We start from the raw sequence: 23307 nt of genomic DNA, 5'->3' as shown, positions 1-23307 counted from the left end.
AGCCATACAGATTATCAATATCAATAATGAGAAATGTTAATCGTTTTTTCGAGATTTTGTGCGTGGGTGGATCAAAAGAAATAATTGAAAATCAAAATTCTTTTTAAAAGAACTGTGTGTACAGTTCGGTAATGTTAACTGTCAACCTTGTTTCGATAGCTGAACTCTGTGCCTCATGGGGGAGATGCCGAGAGTTTTCTCTATGGTTTCAGCTTAGCAGAAAAAAAGTTACTAAGCAGTATTTTCTGCTTTACAGATTTGTGAAGTTGGGGCCACAATTTCAAATTGCATATAAGCACAAAAACACTTACTCAGAAGAATTGGTTAACCAGCCAATATTCCTTACACTTTACATTGTTACAACTGGTGCCCAACTCATTTTTTTCCCTTAGTCATGAAATTTGCTAAGCGATCTTGTCTGCTTATCAGCTTTGTGAAATCGAGCCTTGGGATAATGCATCTACCCTGTGGACACTCAAACTACACAGAGAAGCTATCAAGGGGTGATATTTTATTTACATTCTGTTTTTGTACTTTTTTGGTACACATTTTTTCAATGTGATTGGTCGACCATTATGGGCGGAGTTTAACAGATTGTTGTGTTATTGGTGAAAGTTTTGAAAGTTGCTTTTCAATTGAGAAAATTCACTTCAGTTTTCTGTTACTCTGCATGCAAATTTCTGTTTTTACTTTGTAAATGATTTTGCAAGCAAAACATTCCATTTATGTGCTTTCATTTTGTTCAATATTTTGATGCTGTGGGATTAAAAACTTTGTTTTGGAAACAGGAAATTTGAGTTTTGTCAGTTGATTTCTGGATCATGTGTAGCAGTCCTACATAAACATGTATGTATTTTGTACATGAATATGTATTTTTCTACTTAAATATGTATTAATCCTCTGTTTGATATACGAGCATAGTATACGTTGAGAATCGTTGAGACCACATTGGCTCTCTTCAGAGCCAACACTCCCACAAAAGAGATCTACACATGGTTGTTCCCACAAGTTTACTATTTATTTATAGTTTCTTCCTATGACATATCGCACATATTTCTCCCGTTTACCTTTTCTGAGTTTGTCATACTTGTAATAGTGAGTTATGAATCATGTAAACTAAAAGTACATAGGGACTTAAAGGCAGTGGACACTATTGGTAATTACTCAAAATAAATAATTATTAGCACAAAACCTTACTTGGTAACGAGTAATGGGGAGAGTTTGATGGTATAAAACATTGTGAGAAACGGCTCCCTCTGAAGTGCCATAGTTTTTGAGAAAGAAGTAATTTTCCACGAACTTGATTTCGAGACCTCACATTTAGAACTTGAGGTCTCAAAATCAACCATCTAAACACACACACAACTTCGTGTGACAAGGGTGTTTTTTCTTTCATTATTATCTCGCAAGTTCGATGACCAATTGAGCTCAAATTTTCACAGGTTTGTTAATTTATGCATGTTGAGGTACACCAACTGTGAAGGCTAGTCTTTGACAATTACCAATAATGTCCACTGCCTATAAGTATAATATTACAGCACCCTAATCCAAAAAGTTGGCGTTGCAGCACCCACATCACCCTACTTCTAGAAACTATAAGGCTCCCTGTGAGCATAGTTTCTAGAAGTAACATCACCCCACTCCTTGTTCTTGCTGGGCTGTAGCGCCTGTGAAAGACTACAACACAAACTGTTTTTCCCAAACAATACACTCTCAGTAGTTTTGGGAATTAATAGTGCCTTCCATAGTACACTTTTATGAGCAAAAGGGACAGAAAGTTCAGTTTCAAAGGCCTCTTTGAATTTGACGGTCGGCGTTTCGAATCAACCTTACCAACTGTTCACAGAAGAACACTTTAAAATGTTTTTTTTTCATCCAATAAAACGTAATGCATTTCTTTGTATGGATTGCATATTGGAAAAATTAATATCTCTCCCATAAACACATGTGTCGTTATTCATGCATTGTTGCAGTTTAACAAAGGACTTGTCATCTGCATTTAAGGCCAAGTGTGAATTGGCCTTAAATAACGTGACTTTGCCTTCAAATCCCTGGATTTGTGGTTTTTTTTAAAATACCACAAACAATTGTGCCTTTTTTGGGGGGAGAGCTTGGTAAGTTACTGAAAGGTGATATATTCCGGTGCTTATAACACATTGTTGTGGCGGTAAAAAGCATAAAATTATATTTTGTTTCAAAGGCGGGGTTTACTTTGGTAATATTGTCCAAGATTGTCTCTTGCATGGTGTGCCAAACATATACATGTAAGCATAACAAACAAACCTGTGCCAATTTTTGCTCAATTGGAAGTTGCATGAAAATAATGTAAGAAAAAAAACCTTGTTGCATTCGACTGTCTTTCACATGCCTTTCTCAGATTTAAAGTTTTCAGTGAAAAATGATCTTTCTCTAAAACTACATTTACGTCAAAAGGTGTGGTTTCTAACCATGTTTTGTAATATCAATAGCTCTCCATTGCTCTTTTTACTCGGTACCTTTTCAATGGCCATGTATGAGTAGAGTCTATCCTATGCCATAAGGATTTTTCTCAGGGCCCTCAAGTTTTGCTCCCTTCAGACAAATCAAACACTTTTGATCTCTGACTGTGCTCTGTGGTCATTAGGTTGATGTAGCTGGCTGCCAAAAGCGCCTGTACAACACATGCCTGTGGGCTGTTGTAGCCTGCATTTCCTTTGTAATTAAGGAGCAAGGATGATTAGCCCCCCAAACTATTAAATTTGGATAATATTATTATCATCATATTACCTATTGTCCATCGCCAGTGCTGTGTGGATGCATTTAAACCAACTGCTATACTTTTGTACTGTCTGCTTTTATAACAGCTTCCCAAATTGTCCATGAGCAGTACTTCCAGCATTAATTTGGACCCCTGCACTATCCCATAGGTAAAATTGTGGGCCTTTTTTATCAAAACACAATATTCAAACCAAAAACTTAGACCAACGGATATGAACATGTATTTTCAGAAATTCAGAGACAGAGAAGTGGCAATTTGAGGCTGCATGGCAACTCTGTTTTTTTTCGGTCAAGCTCAGCCCCTTTGCTCTTTATATTCAAACCATGGTTGCCCAGAGGTCCCTTCATTGTCATTTCAGCTGTCGCACTGAACTATTTCATTTTGGAGTATGTTATTAAAGGTGCAATGGTGTTCATGTCCGCTTTCCCTACAGCAAAGATTGCTACACCAAATTCTCACAAAAGGCACTCATTAGAATCTGTTGCGAGAATGATTAAATCCACAACTAAAACCATTTGGGAGATAGCTTGAATGTGTGTAGTACAATGACTTGGTCAGGTTGGCGTAGTGGCGTCTTTCCTCGCCTTCCACCTCCTAGGACCCAGTTTGAATCCCACTGGGGGCACTACGTGGATTGGGTTTTCAGTCCCTACCTGACTGCATGGGTTTTACCTGGAGTAATTATCCGGGGTTTTCCTCCCATATTTAAAACTGGAAAATGTCTTCATTGTCTTCTCCCCTCGCCCAGTTGTTGAACAGGCTTTGACGAGATCGATGTAGATGCTAAGTCACAAATTATATGTAAATTTGAATTCCTCAGACTATAGGAGACAGTTGTAACATCACATAGTTTGGGGCAAGTTTTTGTATAGCAACCTCCAGATCAGCAAACCCTGGTACCAATGTGTTTAATGTACATCTGCATTAAAAGAAAATTGTTGTTCACTGTCACTTACGCAACTAGCTTGCCACGAATCATGTGACATAGCAACTGTCTCTAACTTGTTTTCCTTTATTCCCCCCCCCCCCCCTTTATTTCTTTCTTCTTTTGACCCAGGGGCAAGGTCATAAAATAATTTGATATGAGCCCATAAAAATATGTCATTGCAAGATGAATGAAGTCGGGTACAACTAATTTTGTTCCCTGTCATGTGGTTTGGAGCAAGGTTTTAGTGGGGCAAAGTGCTAGACAACCTCCTCGTAATACGCGTTCCATATTGTTAACTATGTATGGGTGTCTGTCATGTAGTTATTGTATTTAGATCTTATGCAACTAAACCATGTTACATAGCAACACTGTATTATAAAGTCTGAGGTATTCAAATTGAGCATTCACTTGTGACCAAACAAGGCATTACATCAGACATCATTCAAATGGCACTCACAATAATGGCTTACAAGACCCAGTTTCATCAAGCTTATATAAGCAAAGAAAAATTTGCTAAGCACAGAAAAAAACTTGCTTGAAGGCAGTGGACACTATTGGTAATTGTCAAAGACTAGCCTTCACAGTTGGTGTATCTCAAGTCAACATAAGCATAAAATAACAAACCTGTGAAAATTTGAGCTCAATCGGTCAGGTCTCGAAATCAAATTCGTGGAAAACTACTTCTTTTTCGAAAACTATGGCACTTCAGAGGGAGCCGTTTCTCACAATGTTTTATACTATCAACCTCTCCCCATTACTGGTCACTAAGAAAGGTTTTATATGCCAATAATTATTTTGAGTAATTACCAATAGTGTCCACTGCCTTTAACAGAAACAAGTTACTAGCCACAGATCCATAAAGTTAACTAAGTTGCAACTGGTGCCCCAGTCTACCAAGCAGTATTTTTTGCTAACAGCTTTATGAAATTGGGCCATGTGTTTCAGGGAGAGGCAACTGACACCTTAAAAGTAGCACAAATCTTTAAAACAAAAATCATGAACAAAGCAACAAATTCATCAAAATCCAATCAAAACACACACAGAAAATTCCTTGAAAATATTTAAGTTAAATTTATTGTTGAATTTGTCTCTTTGATGGTTGTATGTCAGTTCTTATACATAAAGCAATCATCCTTTTTGTACAATCTTAAATTGTTAAATAACTTTGTTAAAGCACCGAGTGTAACAGTCCGAAAATTATATTTTGATTCTTTAGCCCCAATGCAATTCTTACATCAATTAAATAAAATAAACAGCTGAATACATTTTCAGAGGCGCACTTTCTTTTTATCAAAAGTTAATGAAATGCCAACATATTATGCATTCTTCCATTGAGCTAAGAACACTTTGTGCCCATAGGGAAGTCAATGCTCTGTGGCTCTTTTGTAGGCTTGTGATCTATTATGAACCATCACTTTGTCAATTCGACCACGGTAATTTGTACTCCATTAATTCTTATGTTCTGAGCATAATATTAAGACAAAATTATACTAGGCCCTGTGCTACAACCAGACGCTTCCCACCAAAACTCACAACTTTTTGCTGAGAATAAGACCTTTCAAATAACACCCAAATTGAGCAAATAAGCTAAGCATTTCTTAACAAAAGCAGTTTGCAAAAGCTATTTCATTTATCTACAGGTAACTTTTCTCCAAAAATGTTTGTTTATAGACTGCCATGCAATAGTGCACTGGTTTGAATGATAAATGTAAAACTGAAAACATGTACATGTAGTATTTTCTACATGTAAGTAAATCACACTTTATCAATCAATCAATCAATCAGAGGGAATTTACATAGCGCCAAAATCAACCAAAGTTGTTCGAAGGTGAACATTATGAAGTAATATAACGTTTAAGATAGATGAAGCTGCGAAGTTAAGAAATTTGACAAATTTGTAAAAATACATCTGTTAATGTCAGCTCTTTAAGACAGGTTATAACTCAAATAAGCATGTAGAAAATCTTTATATCTAAATTAAATAGAAATCTATAGGTTATTAAATCAAATGATTCTGTGAATTTAGTCCACTGCCTTTATGGAACCATGAGAAGTACTGTACCTCAGAGTTTTGATGCATGCCAGGGGCTTACCCGGAAACTGTTCGCGAGGCTGAGATACGTTGTGATAAACTCAGGGAAGACTGATTTAGTGACGAGCTGTCTGAACATTTCGGCTGCCATTAGAAGACGTTTTCTCTGCTCGGTGGTACCGTAGTTGTGATTGTCTTGAAGCTGTCTGTCCAGGAATAGAAGGCAGAGGGTCTTGACGAGAGAGAAGGTGATGAGTTGGTTGTTGTCCTCGAGACGAGCCCTGTGGCGAATCCACTGCCACACCTGACATAAAATAGAATGTGGATTTTGGTTTTTAAAAGTTTATGTTTGGTCTGGACAACGGTATCATTTCTAAAAGAAATATAGAGCTTTATGTACCAGAACTTGTCATTTATTTCATAACAGGATCCCACAGCGTAATGAGCACAAATAACGGGATGAATAAAAGACGGTGAAGAAATGTTAAGTTTTTCGATTTTGGAGGGAAAACCCAATAGAGAAAACCCACACAATAAGGATAGGGACTAAAATCCCAACCCACATACGGGCACTGAAACAGGCTTTGTTTAATCTGACCGTTTTTGTTTTTGCTTGTACTGTTTTTTGTATCTTTGTCTTTGCATTGTTTGTTTTTTTGTAAACTGTAAAGCGCTCCGTTCTTTGTGGGGCGCTATATATAAATGCTTTCATTATTATTCATACTGGGGTTCACAAGACGGGTGAAACTACTGTGCCAATCTGATCCCCAACTTGTCATTCCCGAACTTGATGAACGTTAAGTGATTGGACCAAGTAAAAAAAATTCCCTGAAGTATATAACTTACCTGAGATCTTGAAATTTCAGCAGTTGCAGAATCCTCAATTGCTCCTTTGTAAAAAAAGTGACCTTGTCCTATGAAAATAAAAAAAAGTAGCCAAAGTGGTTTTTAGACATTGAAGATTTTGGAGGTGAAAAAACACCAACTGCTTGGTGTGGGAAATGGTTTGCTGAACTATCAAAGTATTTTTTACCCTTGGATAGTAAAGCAGTAAATGGCAATTGGTAATTTGGCACAGGTTCCATGTAAAGTGTTAATATACTGACGTTTATATATATACTGTCGATGACTAGAGCAAGCTAGTTGAAACGTTGAGACTGATTTAAGAACAATCACTCCGTGGTAGTGCAGTTAATAACACTCCTATAAGCTACAGTAGTAGTCCCAGTCAATTTTCTATACCTTCTGCCCAGGTAGTAGTTAAAAAGCAGGACAGTTCTTTTCAGAACTGAGGTTCCTGAGAAGTCTCCCGAATAACCCGATAAGTCTACTCCGTGGTAGTAAAATATAGAAAGCCAGATTTACTCTACCTGGCAAGTAGACACACACGTGGTGTTACCGCAAACCATATATAATATATGAATGAATACTGTACCTTTCAACCAAGACTCGATGAAAAGAACAGCAACTGCTATGTTGTGTTTAAGTCCTGCTAGCGTCACACCACCCTGAATCAAATAAAAAATACTGAAAATGTTTTAAAACTGTTAAAGGCTTTGAGAAAGACTCTAGGGTCAAAAAGTCAGGCCAATTATTTTTATTTATTTTTTGCATTAGACCATACTGGGTAGGTCCTTTTGGTTGGTATGAAGATCAACAGCTAATTCTATTTCTCAAATAAGTAGCTAGAAACAAGGTCAACTGTTGATCCAAAGTTAATTATTGTCTGTCTGTTGAGTGATGAAACATTATTGTTTCAAGATTTGATCTTGTCATATCTTCGTATTCCCAGGAAGCTGAGAAATGGTTTAGATGAACGAAATGAATGGCCAGAACAGTATATTTATGTGCCATGAGCGTCAACATTGGCAGATAGTGCCACTAGAAAATAGTCCATTATTGTTATTTATAAAAAAAATTCTGAATGGAATTGAACGAAGATGGTTTTTTTTTTTACCGAGGGCATCATTAGCAAGTCATCTCTCGTGACCTTTACATCAGGTCGTAGCACATGGTACTGGTTGGCAGATGGAGCATACATCTCAAAAAGCTAGCAATAGTGAAAAGGGAAGTAAAGCAAAATGGAAGTGAGACAATTGTTTTAGAATTAAACATTTAAGGATCACTGTATCATATGGACCTATGCATTGCACTGCTAAAATGGTATCCTTGAAACAAGAAACAAATCTTCTTTAAGTAAAACTTTTCTTGTGTAAACCCAAACATTTTATTGAAAAATCATTCTAAGGAGTGATGGACGACTCAAAGTTTGAATGAATGAATGAAGTCTCAAAAAGCTAAAACTAGTGAAAAGGAGGTAAAGCACAATGAAGTGAGAAAATTTACATTAAAATTCAACATAAAGTATTTTGCTATATCGGTGACTGCTCTATAATCCAACGACCCTATGTTTCTGAAAAACCCCTGATGATTTACATGATGGGGTTAGGACACTACCAATTTGGGAACATTGAGAGAAACTAATGACCCTACCTGTTGCATTGGTTTAAGCAGGCGTACATCATACACCATAAATCCATCAGCGCCTGCCAAAATCTCCACCAACTTTGCCCTGAAAATAAAATGGTAATCAAACACTTTTTTATCAGTTAAACATTTCTTATTATTTTTTTAATGCATATTACTCCTTCGTAGTTCCACGCCCGGCGATAATCTCTCAAGAATCACTTGTACATGTGTAAGACTGGTTTTTACAACTTCATTCCTGTTGTTTTACAGGTTTACATTTGTTTACATGTATTATTGAAAGTTTGTCAATTGGAACTCTTCACCCCCCCCCAAAAAAAAAATCCCTTTCAGATTAGACACGGAAAACTTACTTGCACGCCCCATCCATCAGTCTGTCATACTCTGAACCTTGTGTCTGCGGCAGCAGCGTAGCGCTCATCCCACCTGTAGCATGACACCCTCGGCCATGGCATGTCTTGATCGTCAACGCCATGTAACTCTTTAGAAAGTGCCGCTGCATGTTGACGTACTTGCTGCGATCAGGGAGCACAAACTCAGGTCTGTTTCCTGTTGAAGTGCAAAACACACTTGGGAGAATGAACCAACAATTCCAGATTGTATTTTGCGCAGAACTCATTTGTGGGCAGGGATGGGGGTAGGGTTCAGAGCTTGTAAACTAGAAAGATTGGGTTAACTTTTACAGTCTAATTTTGCATGCTTATGTTTCTTTTCCCCATTTTATCTAATTTGTAATGTTTGCTTTTATTTTATTTCCAAAGATGTTTTTATTTTTATTGTTAATTAGATACAAACATATAGGCTGTATGAATATTTTTTTCTGTATGATCCTTTCCTGTAACTGGCGGCTCGTCCGCTGTAGGTTTGGTAAACAACCCAAAAAATACATTAGTACATTACAAAAAAATACATAGTACGTACTGGTACCCATACGTATACTCAACAACATCTTGTGCAGAACTCCCGGTCATAGCACGTGTCCTTGAGCAAGACATTTGACCAACATATTTAATAGATTGTAGGTCTTGTGTACCGGTAATTCATGTAAGAAAAACAGTACAAGCTTGTTGATAAGAGAAAGGGTTGACCCTTGTTTTTCTAGCATGGTTGGCTGGAGCTTGCACAACATCATCTTGTAAACCCTTACAAGTTGCTGTTGTAAAAACATGTAATAATTGTCTTAAAAATAAGGAGCAGTTTGACCTCCACCATTACGTGTGATGATGTAGTTTTTCTTTTTGCAGGCCTGGAATTTTATCTTTGAGAGGGCAAGGTCATTTTCTCTTTGCAAAGGGCACTTCAATTGGAAAATCTTTGGAAAACTTTTGAAGGGGCACCAAGGCCAAGGGGGCAATGGAGGCCATGCCCCCTTGGCCTTTGTGTAATTCAAGGCCTGTCATTTTTGTTGGTGTTTTTCTTACGAACTACAAAAGCAAACCACATTTTTGTTGTGTGCTACACGCAATTGACGAGTAATGTTTTTAAAACTTGTTTTATTGCAGCTACAAAAATGAATGGAAAATGGAAATTAAAATCATACGTATGATTTTGTTTTCTCTTCTGTACTGGCGCCAGTCACCTTTCTCCTAAAAATATACTCAAGTGTGAATGATCTTACCGAGTTTATTAATGAAGGATGCTGAGTAGTCCCAGATACCGCAGTTGAGTCCAGCAGAGTGAGTGCGCAGTTCGTACAATATCTCATGCATCTCAAATGCTGCAAAGACATTCTCAATAAGAACTGTGGCTTTGATTGTACCCACTCTCAGTCCAAGCTTTGAAGAAATTTAAAAAGAATATATGACTCAAAAATAAAAAGTTTGTATCTTTCATGAAATTTTTGATGAAAGTTAATTGAATCACCAGAGTTCTCGGTACCGTTACTTTATTTGATTGTTTGCTTACTTTCTAAGTATACCCTTAGTGCTTATGGTTGGTAAAACAGAAAAAGTCTAAAGTGTATTTTTCTATTTCTTCTCAAGTAATAAACCACAAGGGAAATTAACTGACTGGGTAGATCAATTTTAGGAGAACAAATTGTTCTGATGAAGAATAACCAGAGCAGGATTTGAACCTGCTACCTCTGGGTTTGAGTGATAGTACTCTACCAACTGAGCCATTGGCCCAATCTCTCTTGTGGTTTTTTATGAAAGTTATTTGAATCACCATATGTTTACTTTATAGTTGCTTTGTAACTGATGGGTGTTTTTAGTGTGTTTTTAGTCCCCCGTTTTAGTGTGTGATTATTTTTCCTAAACCATCATACAACAACAAATGTCAACATAATCAAGCTTAAATCATTCAAAGTACCAGATGTGATACCTGTGATGGTTAAGGTAATGTGACTTAAGTCCGGTTCATACTTCACAGGAATTGCAAAATTCTAAAAGCGAGGCAAAGTTTCTTCACTATGAGAAAACAGTGCGTACACTAATTGTCTGCATAAAATATTTCGAAAATGCTTCTACAAAATTTAATTGGCGTCTAGTTTACCTTTTGCTCTGCAAAAACAAAGATATCGTTCCATAGTCTGGCTTCCTTGTATCCTTCAAGCTGCAAAAAATCAGATACAAAACAAACAAACAAACAAACAAAATATCAAAATCAGCAACAAGAAAACACAGGCCAAAATTACCAAAGCATGTACAAATCCTAGAGAGTAAATTGAAGTTGTAGTTTCTAGGTCTATATATAATATTGTACCTTGGATAAGTAGAAGAAAGGTCCGCTTTCTTTAGCATGGAGGATCTTGGCTGTATGGAACATAAGAAGTCCAAAGTCAAAGATCGGACCTGGCACCTCCTTGCCATTCACCTGAAACAAACAAAAGACCAAGAAACAAAGCAAATAATTAGTGCTCCCCATCAGGGACTGCTTTAGAGCTCTGATCAGCAGAGTGTGAACGACGACCAATGGGAGACTTTCTGGGACGATAGAGGGCAGCAGACTTACCGGGTAAATCCATTGTTCTCAGAATTATGCGCATGTTCAGAACTACGTAAACAATGGAAATTTACCCGGTATGTCTGCTGCCACCTAGTGTTGGAAAGTCTCCTATTGAGCTCAAGTTTTCACAGGTTTGTTACTTAATTGAAATACACCAAGTGAGAAGACTGGTCTTTGACAATTACCAATAGTGTCCACTGTCTTTAAGAGAAGTGTTTTGGGCATGACTGGCTGAAGATTGTGCCACAACACTAAATCATTAAACATGTCCACGTGAAATTAGTCTCAGCATCACAACTCTGCATACCTATCGTAAAAACAATGTGAATATCAGTGCCATGAGCACCCAACTGTGGTGGATATCAGGCATTTTATAAGTGTTCATCATTTTCATTATCAATCTTTTCCAAGTGGTCCAGTACCTGGCTTAAGGTCAGAAGTGTGCTAGCAATTTCCTGCAAATACTATATGCCTTTTCAAAACCATGGCTTGGGCTAGGGCTTGGGCTCACCTCTTTCTGCCTGGATAAAGCCCTTATGAGGAATGTGCACACTTTCAAAATAACTGACGGGGAACCTATATGCCCAAGCCATGGTTTCCCCGAATGGCAATTATGTGTCATCAAAATCAACTCCCATAACAATCTTAATTCCTAATTTTGAAAGAGTTTATTCGAATCAAAAGCAAAAGACAACCAACCAGCATATTATGTTCCACCATGTTCCATGCTCTTGGTCTCAGCATTAACACCGGTAGCATCTCAATAGATGGCATTTTGTTATACAGCGTGCCATGGACTGCCTTGTAGATGTTGAACATCCCACCAAGCTGTGTCTGCCATGTTGGGCAGTGGCCATCATCAAAATCGGTCTGGAAAAAAGGAGAACACGTCTTAAGATTTCAACTTGTGTCTTCTTAAACTTTCATTATCTCAATGAGCCGATTTCCACTTCCTATTCTCAATCAATCTCATGAGGTAAAATACTACAACAGTTGAAAGATTTTGCAATATTTTGTTCATCAGTGATGAAAAATATACAATTTTGTTTACCCTTTCACTGATGTGTATTAAACATCTGATACCCAACCATGTGATTTGCCTGTGTATTTTTTTCATCGAACTTGGGAAAGTACCCAGTATAGTGATACACATGTGTAAGGGTAAAAACAAAATATAATTTTGCGAAAAATACACTTCGAGAAAGACTCTGCTAGGGTCGAAACGTCAGGCCATTAACTATTTTTTGCATTTATACCCTCGGTCCATTTGGTTGGTAAGTTGTTTGCAACAGCTAATTTTATTTTCTCATAAATAATAAGAAGTAACTACATGTATTTACTAGTAGTAGACTTGTGGTACAACAATGTATAAATCTATGTTGAGGGAGTGTCGGCTCTGGAAAGAGTTGGTGTGGTCTTGATGTTTCAAACAATATAATTGACTTGTCTTTCACATGAGTATGCTTAAACATGTTACAATCATGCTAACTGATGGGTCAAAGATTACACACAAGTTTTAGCCAAAAACCATTTAAAGGCAGTGGACACTAGAGACCTCAAGTTTAGAATTTGAGGTCTCGAAATCAAGCATAAGAAAGCACACAACTTCGTGTGACAAGGTTGTTTTTTGCTTTCATTATTATCTCGCAACTTTCACAACCGATTGGGCTCAAATTTTCACAGGTTTGTTATTTTATGTTGAGATACACCAAGTGAGAAGACTGGTCTTTGACAACAATAGTGTCCACTGTCTTTAAGCAGAGCACAATCCATAACAGTGAATAAATAAGAAAAACTTGTATCCAACCTGTATCCCTTGAGCGCAGGATTGTAACGCCAGAGAGAAATGTGTGGTATTAGCCGGTGAGACATCCCCAAGATCCAAGTGTCTGTTTCTGAGACGCCTTGGGACTGGGTCCACCTTCCATGACCCCGCCCTGATGTGGCTTGTCTCGGGTGAGAAGTCTGGCAGACCTCTCGTCTCATCCAGATGAGCCTTCTTCAAAATCCTCTCATTTAGAAGCTGTTGTTGAGAGAATTGACAAGAACAACTTTTGGTTACCAGTATTGTTGGCTCGAGTCGGTGACTTGGACTTGAGTAAGACTTGAGTCGCCAATTTCACTGACTTGTAGCTTAACCTGGGGGAAAACTTGACTTGAGAAAAACTATTTGTTACATTCTTAAGGAGCAGCAGCACAACATTCTGTTATCAAGAAGCTTTTCTTTCCCGCCTATCAAATCCATCTAAAAAAGATGTTGCTTTCTGGAGAGTAACGATAAAAAAAAATAGTCTTGTACCTCGTGAACTGGCTGTATATGCATTTATGTGATGCAACTTCAGTATTTATAAATATTTTGTTTAGTTTTCTGTAAAATGTTTACGCCACATCCAGGAGAATCAATTTGCCCTAGGGCACTATGCCCCTAACTTATGTACATTTGCCTCTATGTAACTAAGTCAGCACTTGGGGTGTTGTCAGGGCCTAGTGTTGTAAGGGGTGTTCTACCCCCACCCCACCACCTGTGGTGAGGCACATGGGGAGGCATACTGGAGAAGGACTATTCAATTTTGGACCAGCTTTATATCCTAATTAAAAACCTGTTTTCCAACTGCGGATAACAATAATAACCCCAGATCAGAAGTGACAGTGCTACTTAGCGGTTACCTGTTCCACTCTTTGATCAAAATGGCTTGCGATGTCACTTATGAATTTCAGTGCTGGGGGTGTAAGCAGTATATTATAAGCCTCCTCTAGTCCAGAAGGTGGGTCTGCCAGGCTGATGGCAGGAGCAGCCTAAGAAAAAGAAGGTGGAACAAAAAGACAGTTGTTTAACTTTAGGAAATGATTTTTACATCAACTTAATCATATACATGGATGAAATTGTTTGGCGCACCATTGATAATTAGGCTACTGGATGGTTTTTAATCCCACCAAACAGCCCAAAATTACTTTAAACCGTTAGGACTCAGAAAGCACCTTCGCATTTGGTCTTTTATCACATTTTCGGTGTCAGGGTAGAAAAAAACTATGACCTCTTATAGGCTCGAGTATGAACACATTACATGTACATTCATTTCACCCGCCTCTGGAACTCGCAGCGTCGCTTGGAACCCATGCCCCCCTCCCCCAAAGCTATGATTTGTAAAGCTGTGTATCGAGAGAGTTTGTGGCATAAAGGGAACAGTTTTCTGTGCCAAGGGCCAATGTGGTTGCTAGATGCCATTTTCTGTACAAATGTACCACAACCCAATATGCACTAGTCTAGCCTGGCACCCTTTATTTTCAAATGACTTGTAACCGCAAGTTGTCCCAACTTTCTTTCAGAATACACAGCTCTGTAAGAAAATAACAATTCATGAGTAACGTATAAACCACTAAAGATTGTTTGAAGCCATAGAGTTATAAGAACTAGAGGGCGCACTGGTGATGCTTCTTGCACAAACACGACGGGACCGCAAGGAGACACGCGCGTCATTCTGCACGCGCGTTGAATATGAAGTACACATTGGAGTTTGTGTTTATTGAACGCTGACGCGATGCTGTTTTGTCAACTTACAAAATGGCAGCACAAACACACGCTGTGCGATGCTGTTTTGTCAACTTCAGAAAATGGCTGCATGTGCGCATGCCGGGCCGCATATATAGGCCAGTGCGCCCTCTTGTTCTTGTATATATAACTCTATGTTTGAAGCATGCATAAATGTTTGGCTTATGGACATCAATTGTATGTAGGCATATCTCACACTTCTTGAAAATGGTTTATCTATGGGAAACAAGGCCCCCCCCCCCCCCCCCCCCCCCCCCCCCCCGCCAAGGCTTGTGTGTATACCAAGGAATTTTTTTTTAACGATCACTCTTTACAGCCATTATGTAAACATATGTGCGCAATCCCAGTTATGTTTGTGTAAACAAAATTAAAACCTGGCAAACACATTTAATAACATTATTGAGCAAAAAAATAAAATGCAAGGTAGTGAAGATTAAAAACTAAATTTCAGAGTTCTTTTAGGGATCCAAAGGAATTGTTTTAAAGGGCTCTCTATGCATAAAAGGCCATGTCACACAGGGGAATTTTAGGCAACTAATTTGAGGAAACAAACTGCACTGCATGTACAAGGAACACTATGGCAGCACAGTTTACATTCCTGTAAATCACAATCCACCAAGCAAGAAAATAACGAGACAACTGAAATGTGAATGAATTTTCTTTCTAGAGATTGCCTGGAAATAGTTGCCTGTAAAGTTCCCCATGTGACATGGCCTTTAGCAGTTGCCAGAACACTGATCAACCAATTTGTTCAAACTGATGAAACAACAACCAATACTTTTGACATCATCACGTTTCAAAATTTATACTCGTAATTGAATATTTATTTGCAACACAAAACCAACAAACTTGAATTCAAGGAATCAACAAATCTTAAGAAAAATATATAGACTATAATCAACTTATAATTAAAATAATGCACGTTTGTCAAATCAACTCAACTTCCCATTTTATACACTGTCAACGGTTTTTCTTAACATTATAAATTGTCCAAACATTTTGTAGAAATTGGCAAAACAAAGTGGCCAAAAAATAATATGAAACATGCTTTCGCTTTCAAAAGAAACTTTCAAAAAGAAAATATTTGTTTAAAACTTAAACCATTGTTTCCAAATACAATGACTGCTTGTAGGAGCCTTCTTAGGTTCAAATAAGGTGAACAAATAGGAGCTTGCAAGTTAAATTACTTCCACAAAAGCATTCAATTTGATACAAGTGGTGTAGACTGTTTATCAAATAAGTTATCAAATAATAAACCACAAGGGAAACTGACTGGGTATATTTGTTGAATGATTTGGGGTGTTGAACGTAGAAAATTTGACTAGAGTATGATGTGAACCAATGACCTCCGGATTAACGTGCCGGCACTCTACCAACCAAGCTATATCTAGCCTTGTGTTGGTAGAGTGCCAGCACATTGACCTGTAGTCGTTGGTTAAAATCCTGCTCTAGCCAATTATTTCTTTGTTTAACCCCCCAAATCAAGTGATTTTGTCAGGCATGTATTTTGTCAGGCATGTCTTCAAATGCTAATTCCTTGACTCTGGCAGTTTTTCAGACTGCAAAATTTCTCCGGAGGATTGGTACTGGAGGATAGGTTAACCAAATGATATTGAAAAGTACTCAAATGACATCATTCATTATCTTGGTGGTCTTAAAGGCACTGGACACTTTATTGGTAGTTGTCAAAGACCAGTCTTCTCACTTGGTGTATCTCAAGTCAACAAATGCACAAAATAACAAATCTGTAAAAATGTGAGCTCAATTGGTCGTTGAAGTTACGAGATAATAATGGGAAAATAACACCCTTGTCGCACGAACTTGTATGCTTTCAGATGCTTGATTTCAGGACCTAAAAATCTAACTCTGAGGTCTCGAAATCAAATTTGTGGAATATTACTTCTTTCTCGAAAACTACATTACTTCAGAGGGAGCCGTTTCTCACAATGTTTTATATACTATCAACAGCTCTCCATTGACTGCCATTGCTAATATTGCCAAGGAATTTGTTATGCTAACAATTACTTTGAGTAATTACCAATAGTGTCCACTGCCTTTAACACTAGTTAAGCACCATGAGCCTCACTGCATGACGAAAATGTGCACTACATAAGAAGCCAATGTGCACTACATAAGAAGCCACAGTAGAAGTAAGAAAAACAGGTTTGTAAGAAAAACTAAAACCAAAATTAAAACTTAAAGAAACTGTTAGGGAAAATTAAAATCATCCCCTCAAACAAAGACCGTTTCAAACAAATAATAACCATTATTTCAAAACTTTATATCAGTTGAAAAAAAAAAAAAAATTAGTAGAAGATATATCTAAACTTATATAAATTTACAGTACAATTGATATATATCACCCACAAAATATACAAATTTCTTAAATAATTATTTACAAAACAAGTTCCAGTTAATGCAAAAGCTACCTGCCGTTTCCTTGTAGTACACTTTAGACCAAATAAAGTGTTCAGTTAAAAGTTAAAACTATACATGTAGGTGTGGTATATGAAGGTGTGGTATACGTTTGGCCATAATGGCCTTGCCCTGCCCTTTGGGCAATGTTTTCTCACAGCCACAGCTGACTATTTGACATTGTTTCATGTAAAGTGCATAGTTAATGGATAAAGTCACCCCACCGCTTCACAACCCCCCCCCCCCCCTTTCCACTTGCTCTAAAAATGTCCTCATTCTATGGAAACGGTGATCATGACTGCTCTACATATTCCAGAACCCTTATGTTCCACATTACCCTAAAGATTTACATGCTAGGCTCCGGAAAATACACTAGAGACGTAACCATGGGAACAGCCTTACTGGTGCTATACAATTATAAATGTTCAGAAGCCATCAGAAAATCGTGTAAAAAGTGAACTGTTTTGTTGTGGAATTTATACTTGTATAATTTCCAACACGGTGACCGGGGCCCAATTTCATATGTAGCACAAAAAGTAGCTAAGCACAAAATTTATGATCAGAATAAGGTTAGACCAGCCAAACTACTATGCCACTTGTCAATTTGTGACTGGTATCCTGCTCATTTAAGCTAATAGAAGAAAATTTTCAAGCAAATACTTTGTACGTACTTTTAAAAGCAGCTCTATCAAATTGAGCCCAGGGCTTTTTTGTTGAGACCTACATATCTTTTTAAACAATGGTTGTGTCCAAATTGGTTGTAGACGCCAATATAAGCAGCCATTGTTTAAATTGGCTGAACTGATTAGTAACCTAGGTCAACATTTCATAAAGCAATGGCAACATTCAGCAGGAAACCGGTCACAGACAATACATGTACGTGTGAAATGGTATTTTGGCTGGTAACCTTATTCTAGTATGTAAGCGCAGATTTTCACAGGTTTGTTATTTTATACATATATGTTGAGATACACCAAGTCAGAAGAGTGGTCTTCAACAATTACCAATAGTGTCCAGTGTCTTTAAGCAGCTCTATGAAATTGTTCCCTGGCCTTACCCGTGTTTGATTCATGAAGCGCACTCCCAATTATCATTCATATTTTAACATATCATCTCATAAAATGAGTTTGAAAATGCCTGAGTCCCTTTTGATTCTGATCCTACAAGTTGGTCCAAAATTTGAGCCATCCGGCAACTGAATTTTTCGTGTTACGATTATTGTTTCTTTAACATGACCGATGGTTCAGAGAACACCAACTTAATGTAGTTGACTGATGGATCCGTTTCCACTGGAACCTCCATCGTTGCCGAGGGAGGTTCAACAATCTCCCCGAGAAGATGTTTCAAACGCTCGTGACTCCTTAAGGCACTCCGAGATGCAAAGATCTTGTCACAGAATGTGCACGGGAACCGTTTGTTTCTCCCGTTGTGAATCAGTTCGTGATCGCGCAGGCCAGTGGTGCGCGTGAAACTCTTGCCGCAGGTATTGCAGATGTAGGGTTTCAGACCCAGGTGGCACTTCTCATGTCGCAGCATTGCCGAGCTCGAGACAAAGGCCTTGTCGCAAGTGTTGCACTTGAAGGGTTTTTCTCCTGTGTGACGTCGCTCATGATTCAGGAGGTCTCTCTTATCTCTGAACAGCTTGTTACAGTAGGAGCAAGACCGCGTACCGACAGTGTGGATTTTTTTATGTTTGTTAAGGTACTTCTCCTTCTTGAACTTTTTGTCACAAATATTACAGCAGTACTTGTAATGACCTTTCTGATCGAGATTGGTGATCTTCTTAAAGATACACTGCCTCGAGTGCAAAGGCTGTAGTTTGCCCACGTTGGGCTTCTCTAATGGGTGGTTCTTGACTCGGTGCCTTCTGAGGCTGCTCCTGGCTAGGAACACCTTAGGGCAACTTATGCAAGCAAACGTCCTGTCGTTGATGTGAGTCCGTTCATGATCAGTCAGATTTGTTGGTTGAGTGTAAGCCTTGCCGCAGATCTTGCAGACGTAGGGTTTCAGTCCGGAATGACTTCTCTCATGCTTATTTACACCAGCCTTCGAGGTGAACCCCCTCTCACAGATGCGACAGAGGAAAGGTTTCTCATTAGTGTGGGTTCTATAATGAATAACAAGACCTCTCTTGTCACCGTAAGCCTTCCCGCAGACGTCACAACTGAAAGGATTAATGTGGCATTTCTCATGAGAGCGCAGCCTCTTCTTTTCAAAATAGGTCTTGTCGCAGTACTGACAAGCAAACACCGTGTCTGAGTAATGACTCTTTTTATGAATCTGGAGGTATCTAGGACGTTTGAAAGCACTGCCACAAACATCGCACACATGAGGTCTCTCATCTGAGTGGGATATCAAATGATTTTTTAGTTTGAGTCTACTGCCGAAGACTTTTCCGCAGGTTTCACACCGGCAAGGGTCCTCGGGAGACTGCAATATATCACCATTGTGGTCGGAGGCTTTTGCTTTTTTCTTCTTGTGCTTTCCTGATTTGTGCTTCTTTGACTTGTGCTTTCCTGATTTCACCTTGTGCTTTTTCTTAATCAGAGGGGGTTGCAATTCCTGCTCCGTTATGGGTAAGCCCTGGGGATTCTGTTGAGCCCAGGCATTGAAAGTGTTTGATAGACCAGTCAAGGCCTCAAGGGCCTCAACTGCTGATGCTATTTCCATCTCTTTGATTGTATCCGACTGATCGTGTACTGCTGACTCAGTTTGGTTTGGGTCTTGTGGAGGTGCTTCCATGAGCAGTACAGTCTGTTTAGGGTCAGAAGGAAGGCTCTGAACCAGCTTCATCTCTCCAATACCCTCCCCATGATGATTGATGATCTGATGATGATGAGGTTGAGAGTGGTCTATGCTGCTCACGGGCAAATAGGTAACCATGTCACCAGTGACTATCTGATGGTGCGACATCGCTGGCAGCGTAGTGAAGTGATCAGTGCTGCCGGGGAATGAGGTCACCATCAAGTTCTCCTCCATCTGCTCTGTGGTCATCCCGTGGGAGACGTTCATGCCATCGTTGGGATCATCGGTGATCACCTCTACTTGGACGTCGTTGGGTTGCACTTGAGGGATATCCTCGACCAACTGTTCAGACACCATGTGTATGACGTTCTCCTGGTGGCCTACGGCATACCCGTCATCCACAAGGCGGATTTCCACGGTGTAGGCAATAGATGAAGGGTCGCCAGTCTCATCCATGACTGCAACCTCGTGTCCCGAATCCATTATGTCTGATTGGCTCATTTACACAATGAGGGTTTTTCCCCCAACGGGTTTAGTACTTTACAGGATCCCTGCCCGGTTGGCTCTTCTTGTTCATAACACAACACATTCCCAATATTTGTCAATGTGTATGTGTGGTTAAACCGTCTGAAATTGAATAGAAAATGAACATGTTTGTTACAACAGGGTTGCCAAATCAGTAAATGTTCAGGTAAAACCTTTTTATCAAATCTTAATAGTGAAGTCTGGTAATTAAACAATAAGATTACTACACTTGAATACACATTTTGTTTGTTTTTAATTTACAACATAAACGTTTTTCATTTTTTATTGTTTGTTTGTTGGTGTGTTTCTTGATGTTTGTTGTATGTTTTAAGGGGTTTTTCTTCATTCATTTTCTTGAAAATGCTCTCATCAAAACAAACCCGATGCTTCATTTTTGAAAAAGCAAGGGTACCAAGGCATCTTCTCCTTTGTAAAGAATACCTCTATGAGAAAATTAAAAAATTCTATTGGCACCAAGGGGCACCAAGGCAATGACCAGCAAAACCAGCAATTGCCCCCAAAAATAAGAAGAAAACAAACCAGACCTGATTCACTTCAAGTTTGAAATTATTCAACATTTCTCAAACGGTCGCCTTGCTTCCTAAGGATAGATGTAAACTATTTTTTCTAAACAGCTTGTAACCATTATGGCAAAGGCCTCTGTCCGAATTAAGAACTGCTTGTAATGTAAGTTTGAATACTCAACCATGAAATCAATATAAAATGAAAAACAAATAACAACTGTACTTTTCTGTCATCTGTTCTAAATTGTGAGCACTTTCTCAAGAAGAAAAGATGAAATATTATGTATTTTACATTTCATGTTTCTTTTCATTGATAAAGAGTTGTGTAATGTGTAACAAAGAAATGTACAGAGAATCAACACGCATGTCAGTTATTTTTTAATATAATAAATTGTTATTTTAAATATAATTGACAATTGACAACCCTGTATCTGTCGACAAACATGTACATTAACTTCAATTGTTTAAATTTACATTATATCCTCGTTTGTTATTTGTTGTAAGTCAGTTGTCATAGGGAATGGACCAACCAACTATGGACTAACTAAGGAACCCAAGGATCATTGGATGATCACAGCCCCTCCGTAATGCATGCAGCAGCACCCCCCCCCCCCCACCACTCTTCCTTTTGCTGTCGGTACTGCATGCTATGTGTGTTCAAATAAATTAAATCAAAGTAACGATTTCATGGATTCATGCAATTTCAGTCAATCACTCAGGTCAGGGTGATCAGTTGATCTTGATATAAACTGAATTTGTTTTTGAGTCTTCTTTTCATATCATAATATTTGTCATCATCATAATATTTTAATAAGAGTTGCGATAACGTAACCCTCCTCCGCCGTCGGGAGGAGGGTTACGTTATCACGTTATCATAGACCCAGTAACTGGGGCGCTGTATTCCTTTTTCGAAATGTTGACACTTTCTACGACCGATAATGTCAAAATTTGAAAAAAGGAGTACAGCGCCCCAGTTACTGGGTCTATCGTTATCACAACTACATATATTAATTATTCACTACAACTGTCTGGTTGATTTCACACACAAAATTTGTTTTAAAATTTGACAACTTTTTTGTTTGTTTGGTAGGCCTACTGGGTGGGACTGTGTAAAGAAAAAAGGAACACTGTTTGCACCATTTTCCGACTGCCGACCATTGTGGTGTAATATCAGGCAGTTCCTTACTATTAAAAAATTAAAGGATATGACAATACAATCACCATCGACATCGTCAACAAAATTTAAATTGACTAAGCTTTTTAAAATAAAATTCATTTCTAAAACATAACGATGGGTCAACATGATCAAGGAAGTGACTGCCTCTATTTTTTTACTGCCGAGCTCAGCATGCTCAGCTGAATTTAAAATAATATACGATTAAAATCCCAGATTTCACAATCAAACAACAAAAAATGTGCCTACCTATCTAAAGCTTAGCTCTAAAGTCTGATGTAGAAGCGTTTTATAACTAAGTGACTAAAATCTGTGTCCCAAGACAACACAACAAAAACAAAGCAACCGATCGGAGAGCAGACGAAAAAATACCGGGGACAGCTAGCAGAAGACGGACTGAACAAGCCGTTCTCCAGTCTTGAACCGGTCACAAGACACGGGACAAAGCAGCAGTGAGAAGAGGCGGGAAAGAGACTAACCATTTCTCGACTCGAGATCGTCTACAAATCGAGATTTTTGCCGTACTTACCATTGCTATGTATCGGGTGGAACACTTGCGTATAGATCAATATCTTATGAGTAGATATTGTGGATGAAAAAGACTAAATTATCGCTGTGATCTTCAGCAGGCGGGCGGAAACATCGGCCATTTTGATCATCATGAGCGAACTTTTCGACGAGTGCGTCATTTTCACTGGTTCTCGATTATTACCAGATTTTCGCTAGCAACAAATTGCAGAGTACCAGTCGAGTTGCACACACAGCAACCACAAGAAAGAGGGCGCTCCTTCATAACTTTTGAATCCAGTTATTCGATTTTGGCAATAATTATTTCAATGGAAATTTGCAATGCTGTGTGTCATGTTTTATGTAGGCCTAATCCACAATTGATTTGTGTTTAATATTATAAAAAAAACTACATTTTCCTTACAATAATCTTTGAATGAATTGTTTTAACTCCCGCTGCACTTAAACTTCCATTTTTTTTTATTATGCCTAAATGGCAATGGAAAATGCCCGGTGTCAGATGCAATTGTGTCCGCCATGCAATACTGTCCGCTCTGGACACTTTTGCATGCAATCGTGTCAGGGGCTATGCAAAAACCGTCCGGTGGACATGTACATGACTGTAGTTGTGCGTGCATGCACTGAACCTACATACTATAATATGAAGCATGAATAATTTTTTATTCACTTGCTTTATGATTGCAGCGAATACCCAA

General features: G+C 38.4%; 1 protein-coding gene across 4 annotated transcripts; it reads right to left on the bottom strand.

The window, feature by feature from the left end:
• Positions 1-4733: 4733 nt before the first annotated feature.
• Positions 4734-22771, bottom strand: LOC117293463 (malate synthase-like). Of its 4 annotated transcripts, XM_033775809.1 has the most exons (13): positions 22614-22771; positions 13819-13947; positions 12959-13174; positions 11851-12021; positions 10909-11019; positions 10699-10758; positions 9824-9980; positions 8559-8754; positions 8212-8290; positions 7676-7768; positions 7154-7226; positions 6565-6632; positions 4734-6022 (listed from the first exon to the last, which is right to left on the bottom strand). In XM_033775809.1, the coding sequence occupies exons 1-13, from the start codon at positions 22614-22616 to the stop codon at positions 5750-5752; spliced, it is 1629 nt and encodes a 542-aa protein (XP_033631700.1). In that variant the 5' UTR covers positions 22617-22771; the 3' UTR covers positions 4734-5749. The 4 variants fall into 4 exon arrangements, with proteins under 4 accessions (XP_033631700.1, XP_033631699.1, XP_033631697.1 ...); XM_033775808.1 differs by lacking the exons at positions 4734-6022; positions 6565-6632; positions 7154-7226; ... (7 more) ...; positions 12959-13174; positions 13819-13947 and adding exons at positions 16610-17500; positions 18451-20488; XM_033775806.1 differs by lacking the exons at positions 4734-6022; positions 6565-6632; positions 7154-7226; ... (7 more) ...; positions 12959-13174; positions 13819-13947 and adding an exon at positions 18094-20488.
• Between the last annotated feature and the right edge of the window lie 536 nt (positions 22772-23307).

This window comes from Asterias rubens, chromosome 8 (assembly GCF_902459465.1).
Source record: "Asterias rubens chromosome 8, eAstRub1.3, whole genome shotgun sequence".
Classification (NCBI taxonomy): domain Eukaryota; kingdom Metazoa; phylum Echinodermata; class Asteroidea; order Forcipulatida; family Asteriidae; genus Asterias; species Asterias rubens.
This window is presented reverse-complemented; position numbering and strand designations above follow the sequence as displayed.